General features: G+C 38.6%; 2 protein-coding genes across 3 annotated transcripts; one reads left to right on the top strand and one right to left on the bottom strand.

Annotated features, from left to right (window-relative positions):
* Positions 1-982: 982 nt before the first annotated feature.
* On the bottom strand, positions 983-9663 carry slc25a35 (solute carrier family 25 member 35). Of its 2 annotated transcripts, XM_086308449.1 has the most exons (6): positions 9140-9663; positions 8959-9024; positions 8727-8879; positions 6852-6986; positions 6421-6619; positions 983-5061 (listed from the first exon to the last, which is right to left on the bottom strand). In XM_086308449.1, exons 1-5 carry the CDS (start codon positions 9509-9511, stop codon positions 6449-6451), a joined length of 897 nt encoding a protein of 298 aa, XP_086164575.1. In that variant the 5' UTR covers positions 9512-9663; the 3' UTR covers positions 983-5061; positions 6421-6448. The 2 variants fall into 2 exon arrangements, with proteins under 2 accessions (XP_086164575.1, XP_086164574.1); XM_086308448.1 differs by having other exon boundaries at positions 983-6619.
* Positions 9664-15971: 6308 nt separating this feature from the next.
* Positions 15972-22886, top strand: grk1b (G protein-coupled receptor kinase 1 b). Its single transcript, XM_086308450.1, has 9 exons — positions 15972-16186; positions 16327-16387; positions 19337-20049; positions 20518-20645; positions 20821-20978; positions 21231-21314; positions 21615-21739; positions 21828-22029; positions 22140-22886. The coding sequence occupies exons 3-9, from the start codon at positions 19351-19353 to the stop codon at positions 22421-22423; spliced, it is 1680 nt and encodes a 559-aa protein (XP_086164576.1). The 5' UTR covers positions 15972-16186; positions 16327-16387; positions 19337-19350; the 3' UTR covers positions 22424-22886.
* The last annotated feature ends 231 nt before the right edge of the window (positions 22887-23117 follow it).

Below are 23117 nucleotides of genomic sequence, written 5' to 3' on the forward strand. Positions count from 1 at the left end.
GAGTAAACCGCAAACCATTTCAAAGTGGGCTGAAGAGAACAAATACAGAAGCTTTTGCTGGAATATCACTTATTAGTCCCTACTTTGAGATTACAGGAATATTCATATGGTCATACTTTTATTTTTTTACTTTTATGTTTTACAAAATAGAAAAACATTACTTTTGTGATAGATTTTGCTCTTCCTGTTGGTATCACATATTGATCATATTTTCATTATTTTGTGTTGTAATTTGAGCGTCTCCAAAAATTTGTACCCTTTACCCGAGGCACTCGCACAGTAAGCTCACAGTCAGAGTGCTTAAGTTCATATCTGCAGGATATTTACAGTGTTCAGTAATCTAACTTGATCTTCAGGTATTTTTAGCCACCAGTGTTTGTTTTTGTTCAGGTAGTTATTTCCTAACTTTACTATTTTACAACAGAACACAAAAACCTATTATATAAACAATTTAATAACTATAATTTATGAGGTTCCTTATTTCAGTATGGATTTAAATGTAGTGCAAATTGAACACATGAGCCACTCATCCCTTTTTTATAGGAAGACTTTCGTTTGGCTGAGGTATCTGAAACTACAGCAAAAATTTCTGGCACAACTTCACCTACTTCCAAGGTGCATGGAGAGGATGAAAGAATTCACAATGCAGGAACTCCAGCAAGACTTAAGGGAAGATGAACAACTTTAATAACTGACCAACGCGTTTCGGCTTGTGGCCTTCATCAGGGTCATAGTAAAACATTGTAGAAAATTGCTTAAATACAAGATAGGAAAAAGAAAAAAATTAAAATTAACCAATCAAAACTTCATAGATAGATCAGATGACATATAACAGGTAGGTAATGATTAATTGGTTAAGTCACGCAAAAGTAAATACTGGACTAGATCATTAATGATGAGGAGGGGAGGAGACATAATCCCCACCTGTCTCAAAATAACACATGTGTGAAATACATAAGAAGAATACTATGAATACACAAAAAAAAGGGACAAGGCAGTATTTAATAATAAAAAGAGGTTCATCTAGCAGTTGAATTAAAAAACAAGAGGACATCATCCCATAGGAACACATTTGTTAAAAGGTCCTAGTTTATGTCTCTAAAATGTAAAATCTCTAAAATGTAGAGTTAAGATGAGATGTCTAGAATGCTCCTCCTTTGGCTGAAAAAATAAATAAAATTAATTAAATAAACATTACCCATGCGAGAATAATTTAACCGATAAAATTAGAATAAAAACAAAAAAGGTTCAGTTCACAAAAACTCATTGATAGAAAAATCCTCATTCATACCTCTGGGGTGCAGACTCTTAAAGCGGAATATCCAAAATGCTTTTTTTCTGGCTAAAGTTAATATTACCACCTCTTTGGTTTAGTTTAATGGCTTCAATGCATAGAAACAATAATGGTGAATTTGGATGTTTATCATTGAAGTGTCTTGCAACAGGGCTGGTTAGATCAAGCCTTTTGATCGAACATCTGTGTTCATTAATTCGATCTTTCAGAGGGCAGGATGTTTCTGCTATATTCATTTTATTGCATAGGCACTGTATCATGTAGATTACATTTTCAGTTCTGCATGTGATAAGTATCCGAAACTACACAAGGACTGGACTAAAAATCAGTGGCAGCAGGTCTTATGAAGAGATGAAATCAAATTCGATATTCTATTTAGTTCAGATCATCAATATGTATGGACGAGGTTAGAATTGTACTAACTCTATTTTTGCTTTTTACACTGGATTTTCATGCGAGTTCCTGATTTTCACTAGCAAAATATGAAGAAATAAGGGTTGTCATGAACTTTTGCACAGTATTGTGTAACTGTGAAATATTGGTCAACTGTTTTTCTCAGTCATTTTTTGTAAAAGTGTACAGTATTAAAGACACGCCACCTTCAGTCATCCTTATGCCAAAGGCCCTTTTCATATGTGTACACATAATTATCTCTACTTCCTGCAGTAGGAGTCACGTTGCAGGTTGACACAGGTGATTTTCATAACTATGATATCAGGCATTCACAGAAAGGTTAACCTTAACTTCCAGTTGGAGGTGCAACTAACATCCAGTCATGCACAAAGAAAGTCACGCAGAAAAAAATATCCAGTAATAACTACTGTAACATTACCAATTAGAAAACGTTAGCATACTTCTTCATAAGTCCTCTTAAGTCACCTGCCAAGCAGAGCGATATTGTCATTTAAGAAATTTTGTCCAGCACTTTCTGTTCTCTACCAGCTGATGGGAAACTTCATCACTTTACCAGTTCTTCAATGTAGCGGTGAGTTAATCTCTTTTAAGGAAAAGAAACTCCAGCTAGCTGCTGCTGCTGCTCAATGGTGGGAAATCTTGAAAATGACATAAATGTACTACAAGACATATGCAGTAAAGTTTGAGAATAACACACAGGAAATTTTACATTTTCAACACTGTTGAACAAAGTAAGTAACCACCACACTGTTGGACAATAAAAGTCTGAGTTTATTTGCTCTTCACTTCCATTCCACATATCAAAAAACCATGTTGGAAAATTATTTTCTAACATTCATGAAATTGAACCAAGCTGCTCCATGAAATGACCGATAACACATAACTTTTAGAACTGTCATGAGGTTTAAACTTTGGCAAATATCGTATAATAGAGACACAGAGAAATGAGCTGAAAGATTTCCAAACAAAAGTGTTGATACATATACGTTTTTTTTGCATTTATAGTGTTTGAGCATCAAATCGCTCCCTTTCCAAGGCCTCTGTATCAATTCTAAAGTTTTTTTTCCTAAAACTATCAACTAATCTTTCTATTTACTGAGACTGTAGAGAAAAGTCCAAATACAGGTTTGCATTCAAACAGCTCAGTTTGCTGTAATCTGACTTTATCATAACTAAAAGCTAAGGTATTGAACTGCGGTGTAATAAAATCGAGCTGGATTGGTAATTGTTAATGACACAACTTTTGGCACAACTTTTGGCACAACTTTTGTTTGACAGAAGTCTCATGAAACCACTGAAGTGACAGATGTGGAAGAATCCATGTTCCCTTTGGGCTCCATGCAAAGACCACAGCACCATTATATTTTGATCCACCCTAAAATTGTTCCATCAGTATTTGGATATGCCGCACTGCTGCCTAGTACACCTATCAATTAGAGATGGCACGATACCACTTTTTTATGTCCAATACCGATACCGATATCATAAATTTGGATATCTGCCGATACCGATATGAATCCGATATAGTGTTTTTTAATCAACAAAACTGTTTTTTAAATATCTTGCTGCATTTTGTATAAGTTCATACTCAAGTTTAAAACAACAACTACACTAAAGCTATTCTGTTATACCTGTATGCAAAAAAAATGTTTCATAGTTCAGCAATACTGATCAATCTAATAAACTTAAACCTACACCATCCTCCCTATTCTGGTATTTTAAAGAGTACTTAGCATAAATATTAAGCAACCTAACTAATAGGGTTCCAACTCCCAGCAACAACAAACATAAATAAATAAAAAATAGGGAACCACCCCTCACGCTCCACCTCATGATGCTTAATCGACGTAATCAACCTTAATTTGATGCAGTGTGAAAAAAAAAATGCACAGAAATCAATTATTTTTCAAGAAATATTAAATAGATTCAACATCTTTCTTCAACAAAATTGCAGACTGCACAGATGGTACCTTCCCAAAGGAAAAAGTACTATAGCTTACTAGGGTATATATATTAGACTTAATAGTCACTATATACAGTAATGGACTTCTATACATTTTACATCAAATTAAAACTTTGGGTGTCAGATAATTATTTATTAAAAGCTTGACATTTTAAATGAGAATAAGAAAGAAAAGTATGTCTTTGTGCCCCCTTTTCCCTGTTAATGCCCTATCGGCCCCCCTGGCTAAACTTTGCTAGATCCGCCCCTGCACAGTTACCAGCGTCAGCTAAGTAGAAAAAGATCCTTGAGTAGAAAGTAATATTAAATACATTCTAACAACAGCTGATCAAGCTTAAACGTGCTTCTGTTGTTCAGCCGCTGGTTTCCTCTTTCTGGTGCAAAGTGGGCCAAAAACAAACTAGAGACACGGACTCACGACAGAAAAGCTGATCAGCTGATCGTTAAGCAGTTTCATGATTGAAGTAGCAGCAAGAAGAGGCAGTCGCTCCATATATCGTTTGTTAAGCTTAACGCAGGAATGCTTTACAAACATTCAGAGATGGACTTACACACTTGCTTTACTTCTCTCGGGGATAACTTTGTCGGAGATGAAATGCCGGGTTGCTAGCGAAGCTCCAAATGCTATCCAGACCACCGACAGGTCCCGCATGCCACAGCCGCTCTATCACGTGAGGCATACTGCTCAGACGTGCTAACGTTCTGAGGTGAGTTACGGCGTGTTGCAAGTTTTGTGAGGTGCTTTCGTGATATTTAATGGATCGGATTACATTTTTTATTTTTCTCCGATATCCGATCCAGTAATTTAGGTCAGTATCGGACCGATACCGATACGTAATATCGGATCGGTCCATCTCTACTATCAATACCACCTTAACAATTAAAATAAAAATTAAAAAAATCATGTTCCCTTACAAAAAAAAAAAAAAAAAAAAAAAAAAAAAACTCCATAAGGAACCATATACAAAGAACAAATGAGCATAATTATATCAAGAAAAACACATTTAAAAACAGAAAAATTGCCAAAACTCAATTCTTTTGAAGTTCAAAACTTCATAATATTTAATAAACTTAAATAACAGTTTCCTGCCTTCTGTCACAAACTTCAGGGAACTCTATTCGTAGAGCTACAGTACATTTGTTACATGTCACATTGTGCTGTTGCATTCAAAGGTGGTCGGGAATAACTAATAATGCTCATATAAATAAAATCATGGGCATCCTACACTTATTAAGAAAGCATCAAAATCCACAAAGTTTTGTGGAACTTCAAAATGTTACCAACAGTTTCCATTTCATGGCAATCTGACTGTTGGGCTCAATTATGAACACTTCATAGAACCAAAACTCAAGCAGATGGAGTCAGTGGACGAGCTGATAAACGTCACGTCTGTAACATATTAAAATAGACCGCTTTTATTCCTAAAGGTTTATTAAGGCACACTATTCACCAACTAGCTTCACCAACAGATTTTTGCTTATTAACCAAGACATTTTAGCAGAGCAGCAGTAAGGTTTCTAACTCATGGGCAATAATTAATTGAATGTTTTGTCAACGTCACAAATAAATTAATATGACAGTGAAATACTTTAACCCGCGCTTGCACACTCAACAAATGTACCAGTGCAGTTATAGAATAAAACTCCAATAAATCCATTTACATTTAGAAAAAAGGGGCCAGTCTCCATCAGTGTTTAAACACAATACTTTTTATGAAATGTGTCATGTATGGCAATGAAAAATGTGCAGTTTTTTTTGTTGTTATTGTTGTTTGTCTAATTTAATGGAGGGAGCCGCTTTGATGTGTATATTAAGAGTAACGGCTCCTGCTATTATACAGTACCACATGCTTAGGGAGAGCATTGGCTTTCACATCCTTTTTTTTGGCAGATCCACTGGATACTCGCTTTGGTTTATGAGGCCTAAAATATTTCATGTTAGTGGAGTTTTCTTTCTTCACCTAAAGAGGAAATCTGTCTACTGCAGAAGTCATTTTGAAACAAAGCCTTTGTCCTAGAGTTGCCTTTAACCAAGTTACATATTTATCCTTTTGTAAGGCTGGGAAACATTTTTCTCCACATACTGTTTGACAGTAACTATATTTTAGGATGCATTTGACCTACTCAAACTCAAAGCTCAATTATATACAGTTCACAAAACTTGAGCCTGGCATGTTTGCAGTCTTTAGAAAGTTTAGGAAACTCCACATAGACCTAAAAAAAGTTTAAAGAAGTTTTGGTTTTGCAACCAGCTGACTACACTGGTGAGTCAGCTGGTTTTCAACTGGTTCTCATTGGCTTTAATGAGTCAAAGGCAAAGTTGCTTGACGGAAATTGCTAAAGGCCAAAATGATTAAGCACAATGCTGCTGCAGGGAATTTGTATCACGATCAGATTTTCCTAATTCCCAGACACACAGAATAAAAATAGGACATTGACCTCGTATCCTCAGTACGCAGGAGTTTAAGAGCTAGAGAAAAGGTACAGTGTTGAATTTCCTCTGGAGGACATACAGCATACTGTATGGTTCTATGTGACAAGTGCAGTTAATATATCCTTCAGCAGCTCAATAATTTAACATTTTCACCTTCATTCTTGACACATTTGACTCTAAAGTGTTTTTTTAACTGGAGTGTAAAACATTACCTTTGCTCTAGAACACCTTCAGGTGTTTCCATCCACCGGATAATCATAAACTCATTAAACGACGATTCATTTAACCTTCTGCACTAAGAACATAATGAGTTACCCATTTTCCAGTGTCTTTGTCCCGGGTGTTATCTGAACGGCTGGTAGAATTTGCGCAGTTCATCCCAGAAAAACAACGAAAGAATGGTGTGTGGACCGAGTCGGAAATAAGACGCTCCCAGGCCTTTGTAAAGCCCCGTCAATCCCTCCTTCTTCAGGGTTTTGGAAAAGCAGTCAGTAAATCCTTTATAGAGCTGACCCTAAAAAACAAGAGAGTGATTGTTCTTGTTCTACACCCACCTTGTATTTTTGTTCAAGCAATCTTTCTTGTCTAAATCTGGAGCCAAGTGACCAACAATTTCTCCCACACAAATGGGAGATGACACAATGAGGGATTCACAGAGGATGAATACAATGAAAACATATCAACCACGCCGTGAGCTAGGATCTTCCCTTCACTTCATACTTCCCCAGTCTGGCCCCTGTGCTCACCTTGCCCAAATGATCCACGGGCTGGTTGTAGAGCCGCGTGCTCACCACATCAAAAGGAGTCATAGCCAGCACCACCACCACACTACTGATCATGCCGGCGCTGAGGGCCACCAGCCAGCTGTTCGCTGGAAACACCTTGGCAACAGAAGAAAATAATATTACAGGATGGACAGGTTTAGAGAGCGTGCACACGTGGGCCTGCGGTTGCAGTAGAAGTAGAGGAATAAGTCATTATCAAGATAGCAGCATGTGTGCAGCCACTTCTAATTTTAACTCCTCATAATTGCACGGTTACGTGCAGCGAACCAGAGGAAGGAGGCTCTATTATTATCGAGGTCATTCCATCTCAAGTTACCGTGCACCTTCCGATTCACCTGCTAATACAGCCCAACGTTTGGATATATGAAATTTTATTTGTTTAACACATATTGTTATTTAAAAATCATCCGTCGATACATTTCAAAGTTTTGTCACACTTTGAAATCCGAGGCAATCTTTAACACGAGTTTCTCAAAAACAGTTAAAGACAAAAGCCTGACATTTTCACTTGTCTTTCTTACCATCCAATATAATAAAGCTATTACAGTCCCATATTTAAGCACACCCTTTAAACAAATATCTAGAAACTATTTGATGTTTCAAGCTGAAATTTCTGGACTCCCCAAAGATATCCCCTTATTTGGTATTTGATGATGATGGAAGAGAGAGCTGTCAATGCATAGTGTCAGCCCGGCTGTAGCACAACCCATATGATGGAGGGAGCTTTGCACAACACCTTGCAATGTCCTGACTCAAAATCTAGCATGTCAGCATTTTTTTTTTTAACTCTACGGCAATAATTTTGTCTCTTCTATTTTTTGACAAATCCAAAACCGCATGCACCGCTTCAGTTCCCACCATCTGTTTGAAATCATTAGCCAATTTGTCCATCCTTATGAAGCACACTGTGAAAGACGGAAAGCACGACTCACTGACGAGGACAGGAAAGAAAGACAATATATTGCCCAATGACCACAATAACACCCAAATTAGTCATAGTCCGGACTGTCATAGAAGTTCAGCTATCGCTCTTGATTTTATACTTTTTACCAATTTTTTCCATTTTTAGTTATTTTATTCTGGCACAGTTAGTGTGGACCACCCACAATTTTGCTGTACACGTACAATGACAACAAAGGGCAATTTTATTCTTTTCTATTCTAAATACAAAGTTCTTCTTCTTTGGTTTAATAAAGCTAATTATGCATGAGGTAATGGCTGAGATGATGGGAGGTATGTTCAAGTCCACCTCCATTCTTACTCACACAACCAACCAGTTGGGACAGCGTAAAGTAAGTCAGCCAAATCAAGGAAGTAGTAAATTAAAAGTATACACAAATGTAAGGATTTTTGCTAATAAAAATTTTTGGGAATTTCTTATTAAGGAACTCTTTTTTTTAAAACTAGAGCTGGGTCACTGATTTACATCATGCAGACTGATGCTCTAGTTACGCAAGCCTTGTGTTTTCAACAGGGGGCCAATAAAAGGTGTCGAATTTCCATTCCAGGGGAGTGGAATACAGAGCGCTTTGTCAGTGTTACAGCGGGCGCTTTAGGAGCCTGTAAACAGCTACTGACTGTAAATCACCTTCTCAAGCCTCTAGTACTGTTTTGGTCTTGTAATTAGACAAGAATGTAAATAAGGAGTGTTCAGATGTGTTACCCAACCGACACTCACTATACAAGCAGACTCTAAAAAACAGTCATGTTTATTTTAAACAGTGTGGACATATGGAAAATATGCACACATGGTGGAGTAGTGAAGAAACAAAACTCCCTCTGTGAGCCGCCTTCTACCTCATTTTCATGTCAAAAGCAAATGAGCCACACACCAACCTGCAGGTCAATGACGAGCTCCTTGGAGGAGGAGAAGGTGGACAGCTGAGCGGCCGACCCCACGCTGACCCTCGGCACTGCAGCGCTAGAGCCCCTCCACAGTCCCAGAATGCCATGATTTCTGTAGATGGCAACCAGGGCGTGGGTCATCCCCTGTGGTGAAGACGAGCAGCATTTTAGGACACTGTTGATGCCTCCCACTCATATTCGCACATTCACTTTCTCAGGTTACCTGGTGCTTGTACTGATGACCAACAGCGATAGAGGAGGTGGCCTGACTCTGCAGGTGAGTCTTCACCTGTCAGTGGAGACAATTTAAGTTTATCATTGACCACAGGTGAAAGTCACAGTTCACTTTAAGGTCACGCCTGAATAACTTTTCACAAGGCAAGTGGGCAAAGCCAGCTACTGACCAAGTATATGGGGCTGCCCATCACAGCTCCCACCACTCCAGCCATAGCCCCTGCTACTGTGGTTTTGACAGCGTTGACCCTTCCATTGGTGTGGATGTAACCCGAGGACTCTATGATGGCGTACGACCCGAGCCTGACTCCATTCATAAAAAACTGATAGCATAGCCCGGGTACTAATCCTTTCTGTAATCCCACTAGTCCTTCCACTTTGCCGATAGTATAAAAAGCGTGGAAGACGTTGCGATAATACACATGGTAGGATCCGCGGCTCTTTAGCTCTCCCTGAAGTTGCATGCGAGTTTTGACGACCTCCAGCGGGTTGGTGAACACACAAGCGCCGCATGCCGCCACTCCGCTCAGCACGAAATCCATCGCGACAGACCGACCGAGTGACCACCGACGGGCCGACAGATGTACGCTTGAGACCGGCCTCCAGTCTGTCTTGTTCTTCACATCACTGGACTTTTGCTAAGCAGCTACCCCCTCCCACATACTGTCTATCCGTACAAACCACGACAGCTGAGTACAATACAAAGAAGACATAAGAGTACTTCAATGCGCCTCGTAATCTCAAAATTTCGATACACGAAATAAGAAAAATCGCTCATCTGCTGAAGGCAGCAACAAAGCAGACATATCCAATTGCGGTATTTAGAGAATTTCAACTTATGCGTGATTTCATTTTATTTCTCTGTTCCGTGAAATCATATTCACCCGTGCTACCAATTCTTTTTTTATACACAACAACAACCATTTGGAGATTTATAAATGCGCAGTGAAATTAAAATAAAATAAATGGACATTAAAAAATATAAACAGAATGCTGTTAAATACCATATTAGTTACCACCATACTTGTTAAATATCTATCCATCAGTTGCATGTTGTTGCCTTGAAATTTCATCGTACACTTTTTCTGGCCCCTAAACATCTCACGTTAGAGATTCTACTGGTGCGTGCTACGTAGTTCATGTAACGCGTCTCTGCTCAGCCACTGAATTTGGTCCTTAATCTTTGTGCTCGGTTAACAACAGTCACAATAGACAGACGTGATTGGATCAACGATTGCTGGCGCTAGATTGGATCGACCAGGTGACCAGAGCTACTTGCATCCAGCCACAATTAAAAGGAAAAAATAAGAACTATTACCTAAGACAGTGTTTCTCAACATATTTCACATTAGAAAAATCAATCACACGGCACACCACCAAACAAAAATGTCACAAAAAGCATGTAATAATTTTTTCCCGCACACGAGGTATAGTGGAACTGGCTCGGTTTGTCCCCACAGTATACCTTTATGCTTTCTTCTGAACACTACTCATGCAAGGGCCTTCATCTGGGTCGGAATTTTCTCCAGGACCCAGGTCAGACGGACTACTTTTTCCTACTTTATCTATTGCTATTATGCACTGCGTCATCTCACAGAATGACTTTTTAATTCTTCGTTTTCTTCTGTTTTGCTGCAAGTTGCCAACCCATTTAATTAGAGAAGGTAGTTACACTGCCCTCTAGTGGAAGAGAATGTAATTGTTCTGCCCATTATTCACGCCGATTGCTTACAGTACTAAGGTGGAACCTGATAATCTTCCACGGCACATCTGATCATTTCGCGGAAAGGTGGTTGGGAAACACTGACCTAATACACAGTTAACAGTTAATTTCAGATTTTTTTGTTCAATATGTTGTTGAAGCATCAATTACTTTTTTTTTTAAATAGTATGATGCTACAAGCTTGCCAGTTTCTCCCATTCTTCTTTGCAGAACCTCTGTAAGGACAAGAAAGACATTGTGGACAAAACAAGACACCCCCCATAATCTTTAGTGACAATATTGTAGTTAGTTAAATGGTCTGATTGTTCAAATCTGTATTTTCTTTGATTGTGGTAAAATAATGTGTGCCCCAGTCTCCAAAAATGACATAGTGCAGGAAGCGTAGTTATTCCTCCGTTACACCACAAGAGGGAGTATCCCCTAAAATGAGCAGCTCTAGCGGGAGTAAAGAAGCCAGCCACTACCCATAAGGCAGTGCGCCTATATGCGTTATGTGAGACTGCAAAAGTGTGTAACGCTGTGCTATGTCCATGTATATATTTGCAGATGCAGTAAAGGCGAACTCACAAAGCCACACTGGTTTCAATTCGTTTTAATTCAAGTGTGCAACACCTCTCAAGCTCCATCATGTTTGATGGGGAGTGTTGTTCCACAGCTATTTTGAGATCTCTCCAAAGATGTTCAGTCGGGTTCAAATCTTGGCTCTGGTTGCAAAGTCACTCCTTTGTTATTATTTCTGTGTTTAAGGTGGTTTGAAGATTAACTTTGACCCAGTCTGTGGTCTTTTCCCTTCCTTTTTCCAACCTTGATATTTTTCTCACAGTTCCTGTGGCTAAAAAACAAAAACATACCCACAGAATGATGCTACCATCATTGTAGATGGAGATGTGGTGCTGGGATGATATTGGCCAGGAAAAAGAATTTGATCCTTGTTTCGTCCGACCAGATTTTGTTTATTGTGGTCTGAGAGTCCATCAGTTGCCTTGCAAGGTTCTCCACAGAGCAATGCTGGAGCTCTGTGAGAGTGACCATGAGGTTCTTAGTTGCCTCCCCAATACAGGTCCTTCCTAAAGTCAAAGTCAGCTTTACTGTTAAAAACCATTTGTTCAGGTCATACACAGGAATTTGAAACTGCAGTGCTCCCACAGCCCCCAGTCTTACACTAAAACAACAGAAATCAATCTCAGAGCAATCTACCTCAATTGCTCAGTTTGGCTGGGAGGCCAGTTCTAGAAAAAGACCTAGTGGTTCCAAATTTCTTTCATTTGTGGATGATAGAGGCTACTGTGCTCATTTGGACTTTCGGTGCTGCAGTTTTTTTTTTATACAGTTCCCCAGATTAAGGCCTCTATACAATCTTGTCTCTGAGGTCTACAGGCAATTCCTTGGACGTCATGGCTTGGTTGGTGCTCTAACATACACTGTCAATGATAGGACCCCATATAGACAGGTATGTGCATTTACCAACTAATGTTCAACCAACTGAATTTACCACAAGTGGACTCCAGTTAGCTTGTAGAAATAATTGTCAGATGATCCGTATAAACAGGATACATCTAAGTATCATGGCAAAGGCTGTGAACACTTGTGTATGTGTTATATTATTGGCAATAAATCTGTAAGAACTTCAGGCCAACTTTTTTGACTTTATCCTAATGCTTCTTCAAATAGTGTCTATAACTAAGGTCATTGCTCTGGTTAATATCCATGTCTTCAGAACTCAGAAGGTTTATCATACTATAGTATGTCAGATACACCAAACTGAAAGCTGTTTCCCTGAACAGCTACCCTGAGGTACCCCTGAGCAAGGTACCGTCCCTACACACTGCTCCCTGGGCGCCCAGTGGCTGCCCACTGCTTCACTGAGTGAATAGGTTAAATGCAGAGAGGAATTTCCCCACGGGGATCAATAAAGTATAAAAAAACAACAACTACAAGAAAGGTTTCCATCCATTCTAAATGTACTCTATATTTCCAAAAGTACTTGCTTGTCTGCCTTCACATGCATATAAACTTGAGTGGCATCCCATTGTTAATCTATAGGTTCTATAGGGTTTAATAAGATGTGCCCCACTCTTTGCAGGCATAACAGCTTCAAGTCTTTCTTTCACAAGGTTTAGGAGTGTGTTTATGGGAATTTTTCTGGGAGCATGAAATTATCCAAAATGTCTTGTGAAAGAGTTCCTTTCACTAAAACTAAGGGGCTGAGCCCAACTCCTGAAAAACAATCCTACACCATAATCTCCCCTCCACCAAACTTTACACTCGGCATAATGCATTCTGACAAGTACCGTTCTTATTGCAAACGCTAAACACAGACCTATCCATCAGATTGCTAGACGAAGAAGCATGATTAATCACTCCAGAGAACACATCTCCACTGCTCTAGAGGCCTTTGGCGGCATGCTTTACACCACTGCATCTGAAACGTTGCATTGTGCTTGGTGATATAGCTGCTTCACTATATCACCAGATCTCTTAGATCAGGGGTGTCAAACTCAAACACACATTGGGCCAAAATTCAAAACTGGAACAAAGTCGCGGGCTAACGTTAATATTTATTGAAATATATTTATTCCTCCAGATATGAGAATGAATCTTTTCTTATGGACTCAAACAAGTTTTGCTGAAAATGTGAATATGGAACAAGCAAAGCTTAATACTAAACAATATATATATATATTAGCTGTATAATACCAGTAGGCCAGCTCTAATAGTAATTTGTTATGGCTTTGCGGGCCAAATGTAATTAGGCTGCGGGCCAAATTTGGCCCGCGGGCCAGAGTTTGACACCTATGTCTTAGATCAAGAGATCTTTTGCTTTTAGCCATACCAAGGTCGAGGCTGGTTCATAGGGGCGATCGAGCATTTGCAGTTGTAGCACCTAAGCTGTGCAATAGTTTACCCCTACACGTCAGACAGGCTCCTACTGTCAATCTTTTTAAATCTTATCTTAATTTGTATTTACTGGCTTTTAATACAGCATCGGAGTTATTTGTTAATTCATATTTGATGTTTGGTATCAATATTATAGGTTATTTTACTAGGTATTTTTTATTCTTGTACAGCACTTTGGTCAACGTTCCTGTTGTAATTAAATGTGCTATATAAATAAATAAATACGGTACTAATGGAAACAGACTCCATGAAGCTCTCTATGCACTGTTCTTGAGCTCATCTGAAGGTTACATAAAGTTTGAAGGTCTGTAGTGATTGACTCTTCAGATAGTTAGTGACTTCTACACAGTATGCACCTCAGCATTCACTGATCCTGCACTGTGATTTTACATGGCCTACCACTTTGTGGCTGAGTTGATGTTTATGCCGATCACATCCACTTTGTTATACCACTAACAGTTGACTGTGGAATATTTAGTAGTGAGGAAATTTTACAACTGGACTTGTTGGACATGTGGCATCCTGTCATGGTATCCCCGCTGGAATTCACTGAGGTCCTGAGAGTGACCCATTTTTTTTAACAAATGCTTTCAGGAGCAGTCTGCACGCCTACGTGACTGATGGAAGGGATTGGAACTCCTGAATTCAATGATTTGGATGGCTGAGTGAACACTTTAGGCAACATATTTAATGACATTAAAGGATGTAAATCCTCTTTTGACTTATATGTTTACATTTTAGAATTTTTGCAGCAAACACAGATTTACCTTTCTGTTAAGGACACTGACCTCACTGTAAAATGTGTGTCATTGAGTTAAAGTTAGAGACACCAGGTAACCAGGGCAGCTCCGCTGAGCTCAATTAGAGATTACTGCGTGAGATAGAACAGTGACTTCCACTGCTGTTTTTAATCACATCTCTGTTTAATCAGATGAAGAACACTTACTGCTCAGCTGCGTGAGGATCACGAATATTCTAACAGCTCCAAAGTGTGTGCACTGCAAATATAATGAGATCTTAACACAAAATTAATTAAATGGTCTTAGTGTAGTATTGAATATTGAATATATAGTAGTTGATCAAATTGTCTCGTGACAGGACAATGGAAGATTGAGCATAAAACCCGGATAAGACGGATGTTTTTCCAGACGATTATCATTTCTGTGACATCAACTTTGATTTCACAGATGAAAACATAGTGGTCAGATCCTCTAGACTGTCACGGTCTTTGGACTAATTTGATTAACCTCCCCGTCTGGGTCGGTGGGTTTGTTTGTTTTTCATCACAGAGCTGGATTAGACGTGACAGTAAAAACGGTTTCACCTCAAACCCTTTTAAATAGGATTTGTGCCGAGGGCGTTTTGATGCACACAGTGAGACTTAAAACAGCCAAACAGGCCCAGAATTTCTGTTATTACTGTTATTTCTTTATCGAGCCACTATATAGTCGTACAGAACTAGTGCTGTGGTGGCTGCACTATGCCACCACATCAGATCGTGAACTGTAAAAATTCCTCTCTGCTTATCTCATCAAATAAAGGGATAAAGGGCCATTCCCATATAATGCAAAAAATTAACAATTAAAAAATTAAGCTTTTGGAAGGCTGAATGCATTTATTTGTTCTTGGCACAAAGATCAATAGGATAACAGTTTTTATATTGATATTAAATACTTTTGTAATAAAAGAAATGCAACTGCTTGCAGTCCCATAATGTAGTGAATGTGTAGTTAAGTCAACATTACAAGAATAGTATTACAACACACTAACTTTTCTGCTCAATCAAAGGCGATATTCCCAACAGCTACACTGTGCAAGCAACTCATTTATTTATTCTGTCCTCTTTAGGTAGATGATCTAAATCCTTCTTTTCCATTTCCTCAACAACCTGCCAAATCCTATCACCTGCCATGTGCCCACATAATCTCTTTCTCACCTGTTCGAGCGCATTAAAATGCTTCTGCAAAGATCTGAATTCACATACATAATGAGTATAAATCCCGCTTACTGATGAAGCTAAGGTCATACAGAAATAACATTCCTCAAAGTTTGTATTAACAAATGCTGCGGTGTTTTGCTCTCGCATACACCCCGAGGAGATAATCCATTTTATTTCTCTCCAGCCTGCTTCTTCTGCCAATACACCGTGTTGTTGTTGTGAAATTTGTAATGATGCTATTCACTAATTCTCATTGGTATGATTCACATATGAAAATGTACCTTGGACAAGGAAAACAGGACAGTTATAAATAACAATATAGTCTGAAATGCTCACCCCAATACTCACCAGTGGCTTCTGCCAAGTTGCTCACTCCAATAATGTCAGGGTGTAATCCTCACCAGGAAGGAGGATTTCAGGTGCAAAGTAAACCTTAACCTGAAACACTGACCTGTCCAACACATCACACAGTGACGAGAGGAGGAGAGAGCAGGTTTATTCAAGACACCGACAGGCCAGAGCTGTACATTAGTGCTTATATTCTAATTAATAGAAGGCAAACAGGTAAAATAGTAGGAAAATATAAGTTGGATGGCGTTCAATTGGATTTAATTTGTTGGCCTCAAGCTCTGATTTAATTTGCTGCTTTAAAACAAGGTAAGTTGGAGTTCATCATGTACCTAGGTATAAAGTAAAATCTTTTTTTTAATTAACCATTGTGCATTTTTTGATTGTGACAATAGCCTAATGAGATTTGTTCAACTGTCACATGATACATTAAAATTACTTTCTTCCAGTTTTTTTCTTCTACAAGCTAAGTTGCGGCGTACATCTGTGTCGTTTCAAGAAATTTACCAGGTAAGCACCAAATATTTGTAACATCAATTCAACTTTTGACCAAATTTGAAATACTGTCATGACTTCCTCTCCCGTCTCTGAGTTATCGTGTTAATACATTTTTTGCAGTACATTAAAAAGTCAGTGCTGGTGACACTGAAGCATAAAAATAATTAAAACCTGAAAAGTAATTATAAATAGCACTGAAAGAGCTACATTCAAAATTAAATGGGCCAGAAATATTATTCAGTGGCTGTACAGAATCATCAGATAAAAGTTTGTATTGGCACCATCGGGGTTTCTTCCTCATATGCATAGCTACATACATTTACTTAACAGAACTGTTTAAGAGCAAGGAGGTCATGCATAAGTAAATCCCCTGTATCAACAACCAAGATTAAGGAGGCAGACATCTGATACACCCGGGGCTTAGCCCTAAAGGGTAGTATGTATGTGGGATTGGGATTGGGGGGGGGGGTTAGAAATGACAAAGATTAATAGGCTCTGTTTTGAGTTTTGTTCAATAGGGGAAAATATATATCACATGTGCAGGACACCTTAAACTACGTAGTTTTTTAATTAAGCAGCAAGGCAGAACAAGGTCAGGGCTGTATCAAGACACGAGGACTACACACCAATTCAACCAGACCCAGAACTGATCCGGAATTAAAACAGGACTACAACAGTTCAAAATCAGGACTACTTAGGACTTAACCAAGACAGAATCAGAAACAGAACTAGATGATAGTAGCACTAAAAATCATCATAGACCTGCACTACACTTATTGTTTAATTCTACCAAAGTCCACTATTTAGATTGAGAAAAGTTTATATAATTATTTAGCCTTGTTGTGCAAACAAGCCTGCAAAACTTAATAAATATAGAATTTGAAAAATAACAAACCTAAAAAGAAACACTTGGTACGAGATACATGAGGACCTATGATACGGTGATACTTTTGGTAAACAACCATTTGACTAACATGTGTGTCTCACCTGCTCTTGTTCCCACTCAGTTCTGTCCTCATTCTCCTCTCTCTGTTTCTCTCTTTTGATGTTGTACAGTAAAAAAAATGTTTTTTGTTTTCCATAAAGTGTATGTAAGTATCTGGTTTAAACTGTGAATATACTGCTGTATATTGAAATTTCTCTTGTTTTGCATAGGAATATACTGAACAACATACAAAGCATAATATATAAAATAACATCTACCAGAGTTATTTATTTGAAAGAAGCACCTCATGTCCATTCTTGTATATCAGTGCATTACTGAAACCGATTTATTTAGCCGTGGAGGGTAACAACTGAAAATATGAAATAAACACACATGTAAGCTAAGACTTTCTAAAGAAACAGCATTGTTGTTGTTCGGCTTTTCATTTCGCCATTTGTTGATTCACTTGAAGAGCAAGTAACGTAATATGGGTCAAGTGATCAGTTTGATATCAATCTTTTGTGATGCACCGTCATATTTACATTATTTGTACAGTACGAATGATTTTCTTTGGTACCTGGTCAAACTTTTGTTTTATACAGTTGTCAGCCAGGCATCTAACTATGAAAAAATTACACCCCAAAAGACCCCGGGCTTCTGAAAAAGCAACCCGGGCTTAAGCCCAGTAAGCCCCCCCCCCCCCGCTCCGCCACTGCTGTAGAGTAAATACATCTAATGCATTTAGAGCTCAATTTATTAACAAGCTGATATTACTGATTGATGTTAGTTATCTGCCGCCGATGTACTGTTATCAGCATTTATGATAGCCGTTAAATAAAAAATAATAAAGGAAGAAAGGCCCTGCGACAGACTGGCGACCTGTCCAGGGTGTACCCCGCCTCTCGCCCTATGACTGCTGGGATAGGCTCCAGCACACTGAAAAACTAATTAGGTTAACTGGCAACAGGTCAGTAACTTGATTGGATATAAAAAGTACATCTTAGGCAGAGTTTTTCAGAAGTAAATATGGGCATAGGTTCCAAGATTTGCAAGAGACTACAGATTGTGTATCAATTTCAGAATAATGTTCCTCAATGAAAAATTGTGAAGATTCAAAATCTAGAGATATGTCTGTATGCCAGGAACAAGGCCAAAAACAAATATTGGATTACTGTGATCTGCAGGCCCATAGCAGCATAGCATTAAAAAAAGGCATTACCACTGACTGGGTTCAGAAACACTTTCAGAAATCACTGTCTGTGAACACACTTCAAGTTAAAGCTCCATCACTCAAAAAAGAAGCCATTCGTGAACATGATCCAGAAAAGTAACCTTCTTCTCTGAGCCAATGCTCATTTAAAATGGACCAAGGAAAATGCAAAACTGTTCTGTGGTCAGAGAAATTTAAATTTGAAATGATCTTTTGGAAAACATGGATGTCACATTCTCTGGAGTGAACAGGGGAGGCACCATCCAGCTTGTATTCAGCTCTCAGTTTAAAGGCGAGCACTTCTGATGGTCTGGGGTGCATTAGTGCTTATGGAATTAACAGCTTGAAAATGTGGAAAGGCACCACAAATGCTTCCATCCAAACGGTGTCCTTTCAGGGGAAGGTCTTGCATATTTCAGTAGGACAGTCCTAAACTGCATACTGCATCTATTACAGCGTTACAATAGAGGTGTGCCATCAAATCTATATCTGCCTCAGTTTTTTTTTCTTAAACTGTACATTTTCTCAGTTTAAACATTTGATGTTTTATTTGGTCTATTGTGAATGCATATTGGTTTATGAATGTATGAAAATCATTGCATTGTTTTATTTGTATTTTAAACATTGTTGCAACTTGCAATATGGGTTCTATTTTTTGTTAGAATATTTATTTAAAATTGTGCAGAATTGTAATATAGTCTAGTGAATGATATGAGAGTTTTCAAGACAGTGTTACAAAAGAGACTGATCTTCATTAGCTACCCCTTTAATGTAGTAAAATCTTATTATCAGCACTTTTAATGACATTTTTGGTTTCATTTGCCAGACAAAGGTGTAGCCATGGACATCGGTGGCTTGGAGACTGTAGTGGCAAACTCTGCCTATGTGTCAGCCCGTGGCAGCATGGATGGAGCTTCAGCAGCTGCGCTGCGTGACAAAAAGATGCGTGCCAGACTGAAACTCCCACATATCAGAAATTGTGAACACATGAAAGCAACACTAGACACCACCTTTGACAGCATGTGTGTCAAGCAACCCATCGGCAAGCGTCTCTTCCAGCAATATCTGGAGAGTGATGCAACCCATAAAAATGCTGGAGAGCTGTGGAAAGACATTGAAGAATATGTCGTGTGCCAAGAGAAGGACAGACTGCAGAAGGCTCAATTGATAGTCAATAAATACTATCAATCAGCTTCAAATAATTTTTGCACTTTCCTAGAGGAAAAGGCCATCATTCGAGTTAAAGAAGACCTCAAGAATGTCCGTGGTGACTTATTTAAGGAGAGTGAACAACAGCTGCTCAAGCACTTGGAAAAAGCGGCCGTGGATGGCTTTAAGAACAGCATGTACTTCCTGCGTTTTGCTCAATTAAAATGGATGGAGAGCCAGCCGTTTGATGAAGAGTGGTTCATGGACTTCCGGGTACTGGGTAAAGGAGGTTTTGGCGAAGTGTTTGCTTGTCAGGCAAAGGCAACAGGCAAAATGTATGCGAACAAGAAGCTAGACAAAAAGAGGCTGAAGAAACGCAAAGGCTATGAGGTAAAATGCTAAGACTTCACAAAGCGGCTCATTATTTCAAGAAAGCATTCAGAGTTGTAATGAACATATACAGCTAAACAGTTGTTTTCAGCAATGGTTGATTTGCTCTCAGCACAGGCTGCACATGCACATAGCTTTATGTACTTTACCTGCAATGTGTCAAGAAATCAGAATCCGAAAGTTAACCTTCAAAGCGTCCTTTGAAGTGTACAAAAGCCATTATGAATAGTATTTGTTGCTTCTTAGGTTTCCTGCAGTAGTAAGACAGAATGTCATATACGGAGAAAAAAGGGCAATGAATCTCTCTGGCTTACATGGACCTGTGTATAACAACCTATTATTAATTTATAGAAGTAAAATAATACAAATTATCTGTTTGGCTTGACATTAGATGTAGGGCCTCCTGACATTGCACATTCTTGGTTTTGTTGCGTTAATCATGTTTGCTAATGTTTAATTTCTCTTTAGGGAGCAATTGTGGAGAAGCGCATCCTTGCAAAAGTTCACAGTCGGTTCATTGTGACGCTGGCTTATGCCTTCCAGACCAAGACAGACCTTTGCCTGGTTATGACCATCATGAATGGTGGTGATTTAAGGTGCTAGATCAAAATCAGTTACAGCAAAAATATGCACACATCAACCTAAACACTATGACTTGCTAGACTATGACGTGCTAGTTCCTGTAGTTAACACGGGTGAAGGATCCACTCCCCTCATCTCGACAAATAAGTTTGTAAAAAAAAAAAGTCAATATTATTTCCTTTCTTGCAGGTTTCACATGTACAACGTCGATGAAAAAAATCCTGGTTTTGATGAGAAGAGAGCATGTTTCTATACAGCTCAGATCATCTGTGGGCTGGAACACCTTCATCAGCACAGAATCGTATACAGAGATCTGAAGCCAGAAAATGTACTTCTTGATGATGCAGGTAAGGAATTAAGACTGTAACACTTAATCTGTTTTCCATTTGTCTGTTTATATTGTCAGTTCACTGCCAAAATCTTTTAGTCTCTGTCCAAACCTGTCCTGAGATTAAAAAACAAAACAACAAAAAAAACAACCCTAAAGAGAAATCACATGCAGGTAGCGCCCAATCACAAAGCCCTAAATGACCAGTAGGTAAATGATGTCCAAACTTGTGTCCATATGCTACTGCTGTAATCAAAGCCTTTTTACTTAGGACATGTCCGCCTGTCAGATTTGGGTCTGGCTGTTGAACTTCCACCAGGAAAAGATACAACTTCTGGATATGCTGGGACTCCAGGTAAGTCATTTAACTCCTGTTATACCTGAAGATAAAGTTGCACTTATCAGCCTCCTTAGATAAACCTTTGATATCAATTTTAAAATCTTATGTTCCCTTGTTCTCGGGTTTGTGCATTCACAAACTTTGGTGAATGCCCATCTGCCCACATAAGCCTTTCAGGGCTGAGGGGTAAAAACTATCATATTGGAGAAAAACGTGTAGCCTTCAGGTTAATGCTGCCAGCTCAAACCTCTTTACCAACACGTAGATTGCATTTCTGGACTATTGTGTGTGAAACTGTGTTACATGTTAATACAGGTTTCATGGCACCAGAGCTGCTTCAGAAGAAGCAGTATGATTACTCTGTGGACTACTTTACTCTGGGAGTCACGGTGTATGAGATGATTGCTGCCAAAGGACCTTTTAGAGTACGAGGAGAAAAGGTGCTTTACATACATCCTCTCTTCTCCTGCTTGTCCTTCTTGACGGTTCTCTGTGCCTAATAAAATGTATATAATGTTGTTTCTTCAGGTCGAGAATGAAGAGGTAGCTCGCAGAATTCTAAATGATCCAGTTTCTTACACACCAAAATTCAGCAAAGAATGCAAAGACATCTGCGAGGGCCTGATGGAGAAGGACCCGACTAAACGACTGGGCTTCAAAAATAACGAGTGCGCAGAGCTCAAGAATCAACCATTTTTCAAAGACATTAACTGGGGACGTCTAGAAGCAGGTGATGAAAAAATATCATCGACAAGCGCACGTATTTCCTAATTACATGTCTATTGAAAACGATGCAACAAAAAGATGCTCATTTGTTTATCTCTTGTGTTTCATCTAAAGGAATGCTACCTCCACCATTTGTCCCCGATCCTAAAATGGTCTATGCCAAAGATATTGATGATGTGGGTGCCTTCAGCACAATCAAAGGTGTGGTCCTGGATGACAAGGACGCTGAGTTCTACAATGACTTTGCGTCCGGCAACGTCCCAATACCCTGGCAGGAGGAAATGATTGAGACTGGTGTGTTTGGAGAGCTGAATATCTGGGGAGAGAAGGGGAAGTTGCCCAATGACCTTGACCCTAATTATGTGGAAGCCAAAGGGGGGGGATGTGTAATGCTTTGAATTTAGATGGATGCAAAACAGATATACTTCTAATTTTTAAGATCAGTCATTTGTACAACAATCTGTTGTTGATGTATTTAATTTATATTATATTGTTATTATTTATGTAGAATTTGCATGCAAATATTTTATCTACTTATGATGTAATATCTATAGTATTTATAGAATATATAGAAAAGTACAGCATGGTGAAATAACACATAGCTGAAATATAAAGTTGTCAAAACATATGTTGCACTAATTGCATTGGTAAGATTTTTATTCAGTAATTATAGAAAAGCTAACTGTATAGAAATCACATGCAATGTAATCTGTATTGACACTGTAGTAATATGTTTTTATTCTTTATGTATTTATTATTAAGAAACAGGATTTAAGTAATTATTACAGGAAACATTTTAGATAGAAGAGTTAAAAGCAATCAATAAAACCTTCGGAAGGGCAAGAGTTGGTTCTTTTCATTTGTAACTTTCTGGCCTGCATTTGAATTTATATGAATATACATGGTGATAAAATATATAGCAAATGTCCAGCTTGTGCTTATGACAAAATGTGGAAGAGCCAAAAAAATTACTTTGTTTGCCAATGTGAATGCAACACCAAATCTTCTATCCATCAGTGTGTCTTTGGACTGTGGGAGGGAAGCCAGAGCATCCAGAGTGAACCCATCTAGTCAGAGGTAGAAGGTGCAAAC

Source organism: Aulonocara sp. 'chitande type north' Nkhata Bay, linkage group LG10, assembly GCF_057382095.1.
Source record: "Aulonocara sp. 'chitande type north' Nkhata Bay isolate Kocher_YH1m ecotype deep benthic linkage group LG10, A_spYH_male_GT1.1, whole genome shotgun sequence".
Taxonomy (NCBI): domain Eukaryota; kingdom Metazoa; phylum Chordata; class Actinopteri; order Cichliformes; family Cichlidae; genus Aulonocara; species Aulonocara sp. 'chitande type north' Nkhata Bay.

What these genes read in the sequence shown, in the direction of transcription:
- slc25a35 (XM_086308449.1), bottom strand. Translation starts at nt 9,511, where the DNA reads ATGGATTTCGTGCTGAGCGGAGTGGCGGCATGCGGCGCTTGTGTGTTC. An exon ending in TGGGCAGCCCCATATACTTG is followed by an intron (nt 9,025 to 9,139) that starts GTCAGTAGCTGG and finishes CTCCACTGACAG; the next exon opens with GTGAAGACTCACCTGCAGAG. An exon ending in GTCATCAGTACAAGCACCAG is followed by an intron (nt 8,880 to 8,958) that starts GTAACCTGAGAA and finishes TCTTCACCACAG; the next exon opens with GGGATGACCCACGCCCTGGT.
- grk1b (XM_086308450.1), top strand. Translation starts at nt 19,351, where the DNA reads ATGGACATCGGTGGCTTGGAGACTGTAGTGGCAAACTCTGCCTATGTG. An exon ending in ATGAATGGTGGTGATTTAAG is followed by an intron (nt 20,646 to 20,820) that starts GTGCTAGATCAA and finishes CCTTTCTTGCAG; the next exon opens with GTTTCACATGTACAACGTCG. An exon ending in CTGGGGACGTCTAGAAGCAG is followed by an intron (nt 22,030 to 22,139) that starts GTGATGAAAAAA and finishes TTTCATCTAAAG; the next exon opens with GAATGCTACCTCCACCATTT.